This window comes from Hemicordylus capensis, chromosome 4 (genome assembly GCF_027244095.1).
Source record: "Hemicordylus capensis ecotype Gifberg chromosome 4, rHemCap1.1.pri, whole genome shotgun sequence".
Lineage (NCBI taxonomy): Eukaryota > Metazoa > Chordata > Lepidosauria > Squamata > Cordylidae > Hemicordylus > Hemicordylus capensis.
Genome location: NC_069660.1, coordinates 300,694,988 through 300,708,701, shown reverse-complemented (window position 1 = coordinate 300,708,701; position 13,714 = coordinate 300,694,988). Strand labels below are relative to the sequence as shown.

General features: G+C 45.9%; 1 protein-coding gene across 1 annotated transcript in view; it reads left to right on the top strand.

The window, feature by feature from the left end:
* The window catches only part of SNTB1 (syntrophin beta 1), a 143,937-nt gene that overhangs the window by 95,485 nt on the left and 34,738 nt on the right, over window positions 1-13,714 (top strand). The window contains exon 3 of the mRNA XM_053246616.1: window positions 2,018-2,225. Within this exon, the coding sequence (XP_053102591.1) occupies window positions 2,018-2,225 (208 nt within the window). The remainder of the gene's footprint in view (window positions 1-2,017; window positions 2,226-13,714) is intronic.

Here is a 13,714-nt window from a genome sequence, read left to right as displayed (position 1 = left end):
TGCAAAGGTACAGAATACTCCCCCCCTCTTCTCCCCGCCACCCCTGCCCCCCGGCCTCTAGGATAGGGAATACCCCCTTTACTTGTAAAGGAGAATCCTTGCCAGATTCCCCTTTACAAGTATACCCCTGAACCGATTCGGCCCAGTTCAATGGCCAGGCCAGACTCAGTTTGGCCAAAACCAGACTGTGCCAGGTTGGTTCAAATCCAGTCTGGATTTGAATCAAACTGGCCAAACTGGCTCCGTGCACCCTCCCTATACATGGACAGGTCTTAGACCCGGTTTCTGTATTTTTGGTATTAAAAAAAAAAAAGACAAAATTTGCCAAGTCGTGTTTTTGAGTGACCAGAAATTACCCAGATATGACTTCTGATGTCATCTCCAGCTACTATTTTCCAGGGCAGAGCCATTTTGTGGCTCTTTTTTCAAACAAAAAAATGGGGGGAGCCAAATATTTGCCCAAAATTTGCCCAGTCTTGGGGTTGGGGGGGCATTGCAGGAGACCTGGTCCTCCCTTTCTTCTCTTTCTTCTTCTTCTCCCTTTCTTCTCTTATTTCAGCCCCCCCCCTTTTTGGTGTGAAGACCCTAAACCCTGGATTCCCATAGGGGTAAGGTTTCTTTATTCATGGTTTCCGTATTCGTGCCAATAGGCGAGAACGGAACCCCTGGGAATAAAGAGGACTTCCTGTATTTATATTGGAAAGCTAAAGTAGAGGGGAGAGGTCTGTAACTAGGGTTTGGTTGAGGCTCAGATAGGGACGCCTCACAGCAGCTTGAACTTATCGTTTTCATTAATTTTGCTAAGTACTCAATATACTCCTTATACGTTACGTCATAGGGACATAGGAAACTGCGTTATACTGAATCAGACCATTGGTCCATCTAGCTTAGTACTAGGGATGTGCACGAAGAACTTCGGCACTGGCAGGGGTAGTACTTTAAGGGCAGGGGAGGATGTACTCACCCCTCCTGCTGCATTTCCTCCACCGGCGCTCTGTTATTCTTAAGCCCCTCGGGGCGGCAGCGTTCCTCGCTGCTGCCCCGTTCCCCCCCATTGGCTGGAAGTGGGCGGAAGTAGCAAGCACGCATGTGCCTGCCGTGTGCGCACGCCCGACAGGTGATGCCAGAGAGCCATTCTGGTGCCACTGCCTTCTATAAAGTGGTGGTTCTCTTCTATTGAGCAGTATAACAACAACAACAACAACTATTTATATACTGCTTTTCAACAAAAGATTCCAAAGCGGTTTACATAGAGAAATAATAAATAAATAAGATGGCTCCCTGTCCCCAAAGGGCTCACATTCCCAAAAGAAACATAAGAGAGACACCAGCAACAGTCACTGGAAGTACTGTGCTGACAGTGGAGAGGGCCAGTTACTCTCCCCCTGCTAAATAAAGAGAACCATCATGTTAAAAAGGTGCCTCTTTGCCCAGTTAACAGGGGCAATTGCTAACTATAAGAAAGCAGCATTTGAATCTATGGATCTAAAACAATGCTTCCAAGTTGTTGATTGCTATAGAATGGTTGTAAATCATACAGACTTACATCAGATGTGTTAATTCAGTTTATAATTTCTCAGGGCCAAGCTACATGTTGCAATAAATGTGTGGTTTGGTTCTGCAGGCTTGTTTTTTGTTAAAGCTAAACAGCAGCCAGAGGAAGAGCAGACTTAGGATCAGGGCCACGAGGAGGGGATATTTAATCTTTTCCTGCCTTACTGTGGTTCTAACTATAATGGTACCCCCAAAGCTGCTGTTAATTCTGGAAGGGAAACTTGCATTGTGTAGTTTGGGCCTGACTGCTTACAAAATAGAGGGTTGGGTGGAGGGAATGCTGCCAGTGGAATCTCTGGATCAGGGCCTGAAAGTGTTGATAAGTAGGCTTTGTGGCAGATTTTAAGCACTTAACTTGCTGGTGAGGCAGCCCATAGCATTGGGCAGTAGTAACCCTTATGGTTTTGAAAATAAACCTGACCTTCACCCTGCTTTCCCTATCCTTTTTTTATTCCCCCCACAGGCTTGTTGAAGTCCACTCACCTGATGCCAAGCACACTCTGATTCTAAGGAGTAAAGATTCGGTCACAGCCCAAGCCTGGTTCACTGCTATCCACTCCTGTATCAGTGACCTCATTCCCAAGGTCATCTCAGAAGTCAGAGATCAGCTGGGCAAAACAGGGCTTGCAGGAGGCCGAGAGATTAGGCATCTGGGTTGGCTGGCAGAAAAGGTAACCACAATTTTTCTTCTTAATTCAGCGTTCTGCATGTGCCATTAGTAGTAGTATTTATTATTTGATATGCAGACTAGTGAAGCACTTGTGCAATGGACAAAGTTGTACCAGGGCAGGATGATGGCGTCATTGCATGAAAGCAGAGGGATACTTGGAGGTGTACCGTTGCGCAAAAGTTCCTTGGGAGACCTGTGAGGCATGCCACAAGTTGCACACCTTGTTGCACAACTGCAAACATGTTTCTGCCAATGTAGCACTAGTCTGGGATGCAAACTCCAGATTTTGAACAATTAGTGAATACAACTAGAAATGTGAAGGTCTGGGGGGAAATTGGGTTGCACCCTCTGCCCCCCCAAACCTGGAAATTTGGGGGGGAAACCAGGAGGGGTGGGAAGGGAAAAACCAATTTTTTCTGAATTTTTCTGGTTTTCTCCCGGGTCTTCACATCTCTAAGCACAACACGTTTGCACAAGTGCTTTGTTAGTCTGCATGCCCACCATTCATATCTTGTTTTTATTATTTGTATACCACTTTCCAGTGAAATTGTTGTCAGAGCCATTTACGTAGAAAAAGAATAATATGAAGATGTTTCTTCTATCCCCAAAGAGCTCCAGACAATGCAGTTATCTGGAAATAAGTGTTGATTCCATTGTTTTCTTTTAACTGAGCATACATCTTCTTGTATGCTCCCCCAAGCAGGCATTTAGAGTCTTATTAAGCATTCACAGGGGTCAAGAAATGCTGACTCAGTTCACCTGCCAGACACAATTTTTTCTTGTCAGATGGTTTCTTGAGCTATGTTCGTACATTATTTGTCAGAAGTACTCTTCATGGACAAGTAGATAAGTGGATCTCCCGAGCCCTGAGCACATAGTGCCAGCTCTGCGTGGCAGATCAGTTGGATGGGGACGTTCATGCAGGACGTAATCTGCCCATGTGATTCCTGTATGCGAGGGGTGCACAACTGTGGCCCTCCAGCTGTTGCTGGACTACAGCTCCCATCATCCCTGGCTATTGGCCGCTGTGGCTGGGAATAATGGGAGTTCTCATCCAGCAACAGCAGGAGGGCTGTGCTCTCCTGCAATATGCACGCGTTTCTGTAGCAGTGTGGCTCTACAGCTTGCTTTTAGTTCCCTCCAGTTTTTCCAATGCATTGTCCATGAATTCTTAATGGCACAGTGCTGAATTCCACATAGAACAATAGGACTGTACGTGATTAGCATTTGCAATATGGAAATCTTTTTTTTTTAATCCTGTGAACATGCAAAGCTCTATTATGCTGATTCAGATCAAGTGGTCCATCTAGCCCAGTACTATATAGGAACATACGAAGCAGCCTTATACAGAGTAAGATCATTTGTCCATTTAGCTCAGTATTGTCTACACAGTCTGGCAGCAGTTTCTCCAAGTTTGCAAGCAGGAAAATCTCTCAGCCCTATCTTGGAGATGCCAGGGATGGAACTTGGAACCTTCAGCGTGCAGATGCTCTTCCCAGAGTGGCCCCATCCCCTAAGGCAGGGATTCTCAACGTTGGGTCCCCAGATGTTTTTGGACTTAAACGCCCATAATCCCCAGCCCCAGTGGCCTTTGGTTGAGAATTATGGGAGTTGAAGTCCAATAACATCTGGGGACCCAAGGTTGAGAATCCCTGCCCTAAGGGGAATATCTTACAGTGTTCACCTGTAGCCTCCCATTCAAATGCAAACCAGGGCAGACTCTGCTTAGCAAAGGGGACAGTTCATGCTTGTTACCACAAGATCAGCTCTCTTTCTATATACTCCATAGCTGCTCGTCAAGCAAGCAGGGGTTTTTCCTGCTCCCTGGGACTGAACGCAGGTCATCCTGCATGCAAAATTCCAGCTGTAAGGATTAGCAATAGTTAATGCAATACCTTATGTAAAAAGTGGTGCAATTTTATGATGTGGCAAGTAGCAGGCATTTCATTTCATTATGGTTGGCTCTTAAAGGTCTCCAGACGGAGGAGGAGAAGGTAGTGGTATAAATAGTAATGATCCCATTGAAACTTGAAGGTACCTCAGCTGTTCTTAGTACTCCTGTGTCTATGCACTCAGTGTTCTTGATTAAGGTGGAAGCTTAGCAAGAGAAAATTGGTCCCTGCGGCCACTGAGCTCTTTGTCCATTTAGGGCTTTAAGAGGTCTGGAACTTGGATGGTTCCCAGGCCTGAAAGCTGATGCCAGAAGTGTGATGCTTTCATGCCACTTGGTAATACTTAAGGGGTTTGCCCTTTGTGTGGTATGCACCTCGTGTTTTGTAGTTCAGCATCAAGTTTAATGACCTGTGCCATTCAATTCATGTTTGGAGGTCATTGCTGTTCAGCTTGCAATGAGTGAATGTCGTTACCAAGAAGAAATAGGGATGTTCCTGGTACAACCACCAGCTGGTACTCCTTACAACTCCGTTCTCATGAGTTCAAAGAGAAATCTGAAAAGTATAGGCAGCTGTTTTCTTTAAAGAATTGCTGCCACTTGGTAGATGCTAGTATTTGTTCCTTTTTAACCCCACATCTGCAAGTGGACCTCATTATCTGTGGTGATTCCATTCCTGCATATTACTGCAAATAATGAGTAATTGAGTTTATGGGAACATGAGGGTTAGGTTCCCAGACTTTTAAAAAACCACCAAAAAACCAACCCCCCCACCCCCCCAAATGGGCCAAATAAAATGCTCTGCCATACTCTGTGGGTTTCCTGGCATCCAGCAATGTCCCCAAAATGATCCTCAGAACTGCAGATTCCATGCCCCCCCCGCCAATTTCCCCCCCTTAAATGAGCCACAAAATGGTGGCTGGAAATGACCTCCGTGGGGGTTCATTTCCAGCCCTCTAGGAACTGCAGATATGTGGGTTTTAACCCTTTCATACCCCTGGATAATGAAATGGGGTGTCAATTAGACACCTGTGGATACGCGAAACCACAGATATCAAATCCACATATAACTAGGTTCTCCTGTACTCATTTCCCATTAAGTCTTTTATCATTTAGTGTCACTTCATAAATGTGGCTGCCCTGTATAGCTTTATGATTGAGTACATACAACAATGTATGAAGCAGGTTATTTATAGCACGCAGCCACATACTGAGGCAATTTGCACAATATCCCTGCTTGAACATACTTCTTGATGTGTTGTGCCTCACCAGCAATGTTGTAAATGTGTGACAGAAATGTACTCACCACATGACTGAGTGCACACCCATGTGTTACACATGTGTGCTAGAGCAGGGTCTCCAAATGTCATTGGACAGCAACTCCCATCATCCCCAGTCACAGTGGCTGAAGGGTCTTGGGGTGACAGGAGTCCAGCGGTGTTTGGAGATCTAAGCTCGGGACCCTGTGTGCTAGGGACAAGATGTATCCCTCTGCACTCTGAGATTTAACTTCAAGAGACTCTGGGGAGGAAGCTGAACTCTGAAGAATGCCAATGCTAGGAACGCACACGGAAAAAAAAATCATAACTATGCTGGCAATTTGTTTACAAGGCATCCCTAAAGGGCAGAAATCAGGATAGAGTTGGGACAGTGACTTACCAGGGACAGGACTCAGGAATAACTAGTACATATGGACAGCTGGAGCATGTGCCAGCCCCAAAGACCCAAGCCCTGTTCAGATGCTACTTTGTACATGCATACAGTGGGTTGGTCTGCCTGTATGTGTTTGTGTGAATGGTAAAGGCAAAGTGTGCTGTCAAGTCGGTGTAGACTCCTGGCGACCACAGAGTCATTTGGTTGTCTTTGGTAGAATACAGGAGGGGTTTACCATTGCCATCTCCCGCACAGTATGAGATGATGCCTTTCAGCATCTTCTGCCCAGTATAGGTGTTTCCCACAGTCTGGGGAACATACCAGCTGGGATTCGAATCAGCAACCTCTGGCTTGCTAATCAAGTCATTTCCCTGCTGCGCCATTAGATGGCTGACGGTACGTCTATCCATTTTAAAAGTGAACCTGTGTAAGGTAAAGGTAAAGTGGGCCGTCAAGTCGATTTCGACTCCTGGTGCCCACAGAGTCCCATGGTTTTCTTTTAGTAGAATACAGGAGGGGTTTACCATTGCCTCCTCCCACACAGTATGAGATGATGGCCTTTCAGCATCTTCCTATATCAGTGCTGCCGGATATAGAATCAGCGGGCATTTGAACCGGCAGCCTCCTGCTTGTTAGTCAAGCATTTCCCTGCTGCACTGGGTAAAGGCGCCCTCCAATGCAAGGTACAGATAGGAAATGTACTACTGCATGTGCACTGAGCACAATGCGTTCCTAAATGTACATACGTTGATCATAATGTGTGAATAGGCCTGGCAGAGATGCAGGTTCTGCTTTTTCCACCCAAAGACCCTGAGTCTGCAGTGGGATTGTGAAATCCCTCCACTGCGTGACATGTCCACTGAGACCAAGTGTTAGCTCGCTGTGATATTTTGGAAGTGTTTTGACAGAAGAGCTGTTAATTCACAAAAATCAACCAGATTTCTGAGCATCGGGATGTATTGCTTCAGCTGGTAATGCTTTCTCTTTTGCAGCAGAACCAGTAATGAGATGCCTCAAATCCCTCGCTGCGTGGTGCTGTTCTCAGCCTCCCTCCCCTTTGCACATTTCTGCTGCCCTCCAACATCTTTACTGTAACACAAACACTGCTTGAGCAAAGATCTGAAAAAAAACACAAATGGATAGGAACTGAGCCTCCCCCCCCCATCTCTCCTCTCAATTTTTAATGAGGCTCTGTATTAGTTGTCATTCTTACCTTCCCTGATGATTAGTTTGGAAACTTTCAACATGTGTAGCAAAAATATTCTGCCAAGCTGCTGACCTTTGATTTTTTTTTGGATAAACATTCATTTGAGAATGAGTCCCAAGACTGAACACGTTGTTGGATAATCATGCTGGGGGAAAATACAATTTTTTTCCCTGGCATAGACAGTAATGTGCAGCTAATGAGTTGTATGGAGTACACATTAACTTCGGACCTCAGGTGCTTTAGATGCTAAGCACATTGCAATATCACCTTAGGGCTTTAAAAAAGAAAGAAAGAAAGAAATGCACACCATGCTGGCATGTTAATTGAAGTGGGCCATTGAAACAGTGGTGCAGAATGCAGGTTTACTGCTTGTGCGATGTAATCAAGGGAGGGAAAACAAGCCATTTTCTGTCCCTTGTGTTCTTTTATATTTTTTTCCCAAGACTCCATCATAGAAGTGCTTTATGGGCTGTGAAACAGGAAGGAAAACCTGGATGTTTGATATAGTAATACAACGGCTCTGCTGCCAGAGGAGGTTGGGAGAAGCTGGTGTGTGGATTTTCCATTGGCTAGTGCAGGCGTTCCCAGCCTTGGATCCCTAGATGCTGTCGGGCTACAACTCCTATCATGAGGAGAGCTGAGCTTGTGGTAGCAAGCATGAATTGTCCCTTTTGCTAAGCAGGGTCTGCCCTGGTTTGCATTTGAATGGGAGACAGTTGAGCACTGTAAGATATTTCCCTTAGGAGATGGGGCTCATCTTGGAAAAGCATCTACATGCTTGCATGCAGAAGGTTCCAAGTACCCACCCACCCACCACACCAGCATCTTCAAGATAGGGCTGAGAGAGACTCCTGCCTGCAATCTTGGAGAATCCACTGCCTGTCTGTGTAGACACTACTGAGCTAGATGGGCCAATGGTCTGACTCAGTATATGGCAGCTTCCTATGTTCCTATCAGTTGTTTCTAGCCATTGTGGATGAGATGATGAGAGTTGTGGCCCAACAACATCTGGGGAGCCAGGTTTGAGAACCCCTGTCTTCTGTAGATGCTAATTGGAACTGGCTTTAATTTGATTCATTTGGCTCCTGTTTTTATTTTTGTGTTTAATTGTAGGTTTTCTTTATAAGCCTCCTTGGGAGTCCATGTAGAAGTAAATATGCTTCTTTACTTCCTTCTGACCCGCGTGCACAAAGCAGGGAGCGGGGAGCACCTGTGCTCAAGGCTAGAGTATATCACATAAAGGAAGGTGTAGCGAATAGTGGATGTAAGCACAGCCTTTATCTCAGAGCAAGTCCATGTGGAGGAAAGAAAAATGCTGATTCATTTCCCCTCATGTTTGCTCAACAAAGGCTATTCCTTTAAAATTTAACCGTTTCTTGATAACCGCTGCCACCACACCCTAATTACAGAGTTTAACTCCTCCCTGGATTTGGGTGAGTGTCCAAGGAGACTCTCTTCCTCTTTTACCAATCGAAAAATACAAAACCCCCTCCACATGCAGCTTCCATGTGGTAGGAAAACTTGTTAGGTTGCTGAACAATTAACCTTGAGACATGTTTGCACCAGAGTAAAACCCCTTTTCCTGAGGTTAAAAATCCACTCAGAGGCAGGCAAGATACAAAGTATAAAAAAGATAAAAACTTTATTTAAATTACTACAGACTGCTTCAGTCTGAGGCTTTCCCAGCTTTTAGTTACAGGAAACAGAAACACTCAGTACTTGCAAGAATACCTCAAAAAGCACTCCAGCTGGTATTTGGAGTGGCACACTTTAAAATCATGGTTACCCGGTTGCATGGATGATTCAAAAAGCACTCCCAATTGCAAGGAACCTTTAAAAGCCCCTTTACAGAGTCTTCTACAATGCCCTACTTGAAAGGAACGGGCAGAGGCTCAGTTTCTCTTAGTTTGTTACATTACAAATTTTTAAAAAACCCACAGTAAACCAGTTGTAAGAATTTGCAATAGCATGAAGTCAAAGAAATCTGACACAGGCTACCTAATATACGGTTCCCTGGCTCAACCTTTCCCCAAAGCCAAAGCCCTGGCTTCTTTCCTGAACTTACCAAATCCATGGTGCAGACTTCCAGCTTCCTGCAATCCTGTCTCTCAAGGATCTGCAGATGTGTCCTTCCCTTAGAGAATTCTTCAGGCTAGCTTTTGACCATGAGACAGCAAAAGTTCTATTGCTGCTCTTCACTAAGCCTTCTGCCCATCCTCTCTCACCTCCTGCCTGGCTGCTTCTGAGAACAAAGACCTCCTTCACTTCGTGCTGCCAGGCCCTTTAGGTCCTAGTCACCATGTGCTGAGTGACTGATCCTCAAAAGTTACTGCCTGACTGACATACAGGACAGGGTTCACTTCTTTAGGGTAGGGAGGGGCCGATTGTTACAGCAGGATTAAATCTTGGCCCTTTGTTATGTCTGAACCAGCTTAGCAGTGAGGATAGGATAGAGAAGTGGCTGTGAAGGGGCAGATACAGTGAGCCTAAAGTGGTTTGAGAGAGGCCTCTATTTGTGGGGTGGGGGGAAGAAAAAAGAAACTAAAAGCCAACTGGAAAATAAGGGAGAAAGTTCTTTTACTCAGATTTTCAACAAAACCCTCCTCACACCTCCTGTTCATGGGCCCGGTTCAGATGTCACACAAAATCATGGCTTAACCATGGCTCTCATGACAATTCCAAGGCTTGGGCTCATGGTCTTCCTCCTTGCCTTTGTGCATGAGTGAGGGAGGATGTTTTAAGTTGTTGTGGTTTTTTGGGTTTAGAACAAGCCTGGATTTGCTGCGTGGTCCAGACCCAGCAAAACCAGGCTTGTTTACAAACTCTGTTCAGAACAAGCCAAGATGTGAAACTGGGATTCACTCCCAGTTTAATATCCTAGTTTGTTCCTAAACTCTGATTGAAACAAGCTGCGGTGAGCCGCGATAGTGTGTGCATGCACAGCTGAGGAAAGCAGGGCTGGGCGTCTCTGGTGAATTGTGAGGAGTGGCAGGATGGAGACCTGCAGGACTGCACCCCGATCCTCCCTCCTTTCTTTCAAGCTCATGATAGGCAGCAGAGACAGGGTCTGTGCCACATACCTTCTCCCTCCCTTCCACACTTGTCTTGCTGCAGTTTTGCTCTCTCCGCTTAGCTCAGTGAGCTCCTCTGCCTCATTCTCCAGCCTGCTCTCCTCTGCCCTCCACCACCTCATTCTCCTCCACCATGTGTTCTCCTCAGCTCACATTCACGCTCTCAAATGGCAGCGTGAAAAACTCGCATGCTTTTTTGGTAGCAGCATAAAAAGGCACGTTGTGGCTGATCCACGGGGCCTGGGAAGGCGCGAGATTAGGGGCTGCAAGGCAGGGGGGGGAGACTCTGTGACTTTTTCTCTTGTCTGGCCTCATTTTGCACTTGTCACAGACAAGCAGACGAGTGCATTTCCTGAGCCCTGGCTATCTGAATGCCTGGCATTGCTCCTTCTCAGATGAAGAACCCTCCTGGCTCAAACTAAAGGACTTGCCTACGGTGACCAGCAACTTGCCCCACAAGCCGGGCATAAAGGCAGTATTCGCCCCTGCCACCCAACTGTAGCTATATTGCCTCTGAACATGGAGGTTCAACATAGCCATCGTGACTTACAGCCATGGCTTGATCTGTCTTCCATGAATTGGTCTAATCTGCTTTCAAAGCAATTTCAGCTAGTGTCCATCGCTCTGTCTCGTGGGAGAAGATTCCGTACATTAACTGCATGGGCTGGTTCTCATGATCCACTCTAAGTTGAAGGAGCAGCCAGCCAGGATTCCAGAGTTGTGTGCAGTCCTGATAATGGGTTGTGTAGGTGGGGAGAAGGCCTGTTGGGAGGACCGGGAAGTGATCATGTGCAAGAAGGAATCCCAGTCAGGCACCGTGGGCAGCTGACATTGGTGATCTGGGGTTTGATGTAGGGTGGAGGAAGTCTACACCCACACCGCCCAACCAGGATTCTCTCTTGCACAGATCACTTCCCAGTCTTTCCAATCAGCTCTCCTCACACCCACGCAATTCGTTATCAGGAGTGTGCGTTGCTCCAGAATCATAGCTGGCTGCTCCTCAGATTGGACCATTAGAACCAGCCCCAGATGTTGACAGTATAGGGTGGGTTCACACAACCACAAGGATCATGGTTAAAATGTTAATCAGGATTAGTGAGCCCTGTAGAACTGGTTGAGGCTATTCTCATGGCCAGGGAGCCGAGCCTGGTTCCTCCTGGTCATGTGCTGCCACGGGAGCCAGCAGCAAACCTCACAAAATATCCCTCCCCTTAAACGAGGTTAGCGGAGTGAGCACTCCGCTAACCCCATTTAGTTGATTGTATGCCGCTGCAGTGCAGCTCCGCACCGTGGCAACACATGAGTGGACTCCTGACCAAGAGGCTACAACAAGCCTCCTGGCCTTGGGGGTCTCCCCGGGATGCCCTGCGCTAGGCTCTACACACGGATCGTGCGTAAAGCCTCATTGTGTGAATCCAGAATGTCAAAGCAATCCTGGTCAAACCACTCTGGTTTACCAGCATTTAACCAGGATAGAATGCTTTTTAACCAGGATCCTTGTGGTTGTGTGATCCCAGCCATAAGGAGAGCCCTTCTGAATTATCCCCCTCCTCAAACCTGCTGACAAGGGGGAAATGAAAGCAGCTTCTTCAGTGTCTGTGCTTCATAGAAACTGTAGGGTCTGGCCTGGACGCTTTCCAAATTAACCCCTACAACAGTGTCACAACGTATCTGCTAAGAGTGCTTCTGAACCTCCTGTGTTGTGACACTGCAGTCCCTACGCTGTCAGCAGGGTGCCATTCACATTTCAGATGCCTTGTTGCAAATTTATTGCGATGATTTAGTGCTAAAACATTGTATGTCCATTGCAAAAAAAGTAGCTGTATTTTTCCGTCGTAGGGAAATTTTCCCATTGTAGATTCTGGGGATCATTTTCAATTTGATCCTGCCAAGCCGAAGCATTTTACCACAGTTGTAGTGTGTAATCTAGAAAGTGGCCTGGCCTGAAGTTAGTAAGATTCCCAGTTCTTATGTAAATTTTGTTAACCACCAGCTGGTTAACCACAGCACAGCAAGCCCCGGGCTGGAATCCCAGCACACACAAAGTTCTCCTCTTTGCCATTTACTTCAATTTAAGGATTAGGAAAGGAAAGCAAACATTGCATGCAAGCCACACAAGGAAGGGGAGTAATAAATCTGAGCTGGACCCATCCAAAGGCAGCAAGACGTTGGACATGGTGGAGGTTAGGATAAGCACAATGCTGGCCTGCCAAAGACCGTTCCAGGGCACTGTGTCTGTGCGGCTCAAAGTGACCGATAAGAACCAAAGAATGTTGCTTCTTGAAATAGGAATGAAGACTGAAAAGCCTGAAGCAACAAATGGATGTAATAGAAAGCTCCCTGGCTAAGCTTCCTAAGCTATTTTCATACACTCACATCTGCACAAAGCCAGAAAGTGGGACATGGGCCCAGGGGTGTGTGTAGGAACTCTGGGGCGTGAGCAACCATCAGTCAAAAAAGAGAAATGTCCTCCTGTTTAGTTCAGCATCACCCCACTCTAGCTCTCCAGAATCTCATTCCAATTTTTCTCCCAGCCCTGGTACCTGATGACCTTAAGCAGAGATGCTGCTGAGGTTTGAGCCTGTCCTTGTATGGGTCCCACGGGGAGAGGCTAGGTGGAGAAACAATTCAGAATCTATGAGCAGCTGAGAAGAAATGGGGAGAGATGAAGGCCAAGGTATCATCTCAGATGTATTTTAGGAATTGGATAAGCAAAGATCAGTGAAAGGGATCTTTGAAGGAGCATGCTGAGTGACCCCAAGGAAGACCCTGCCCTTGAGAAGAAAAAGCTAAATAACTTGAAAATGGAAGATGTAGTATTTGATAGAAGTCGTGTTTGATATGTATTTGAAACGTATTTGACAGAAAACAGGAGGGTGCAATTGTGAGGGCCAGCCTTAAACATTTCACGTGCAAAGTGAAAAGTCAAAATGTCCTCATCCCATTGTAAACTGGACTGGTGCAAATTGTCTAGTGATTCCAGAGAAAGATTGGAGGCAACTGCTGACATTCAAAGCAGTGCACCGTGGATGTGCCAGAAAGATGCATCCACATTGTGGGAAGGTTTCCTACTGCTGCTGCATTTACATGTGCAGCAGGAGAGGGCGGGTATGTATTAACTAGTGCCTTGTTTTGTTCAAAAATGTGACTCTGAGGTCACTGATAGAACAAAAAGACATCTTTTAAAGTGACAATTCTTTTGTTTAGTAGGGGGAGAGCAACTGTTGCTATCCCTTTTTAACTAGAATTTTGCCTATTATTATTTCTTGTTTACACAGTCAGACAGGTGTTATTGACTGGTTTGTTTTATCCAGACATCGAGTCCTTCCCAAGGACCTGGGATGGCTGAATTTTATTGTCAATTGTTATAGATATCGTTGCAGAATATAGGCTGTTCCCAGTAAAGCTGCTTTTTGTAATTGGCTGATGGTGATTTCTGTGGCCCCTATGGTGTTGAGGTGCTCTTAAGGTCTTTTGGCCAATTACCACTGGGATTATTTTGGTCTTTTTCTGCCACAGCCTTTCAATTTCAATTTGTGGATCTTTGTATTTGGTGATTTTTTCTCTTTCTTTTTCTTCTATTCTGCTATCCCCTGGTATTGCTATGTCGATTATTTTAACTTGTTTTTCTTTCTTCTCGACTACAGTTATATCTGGTGTATTGTGTG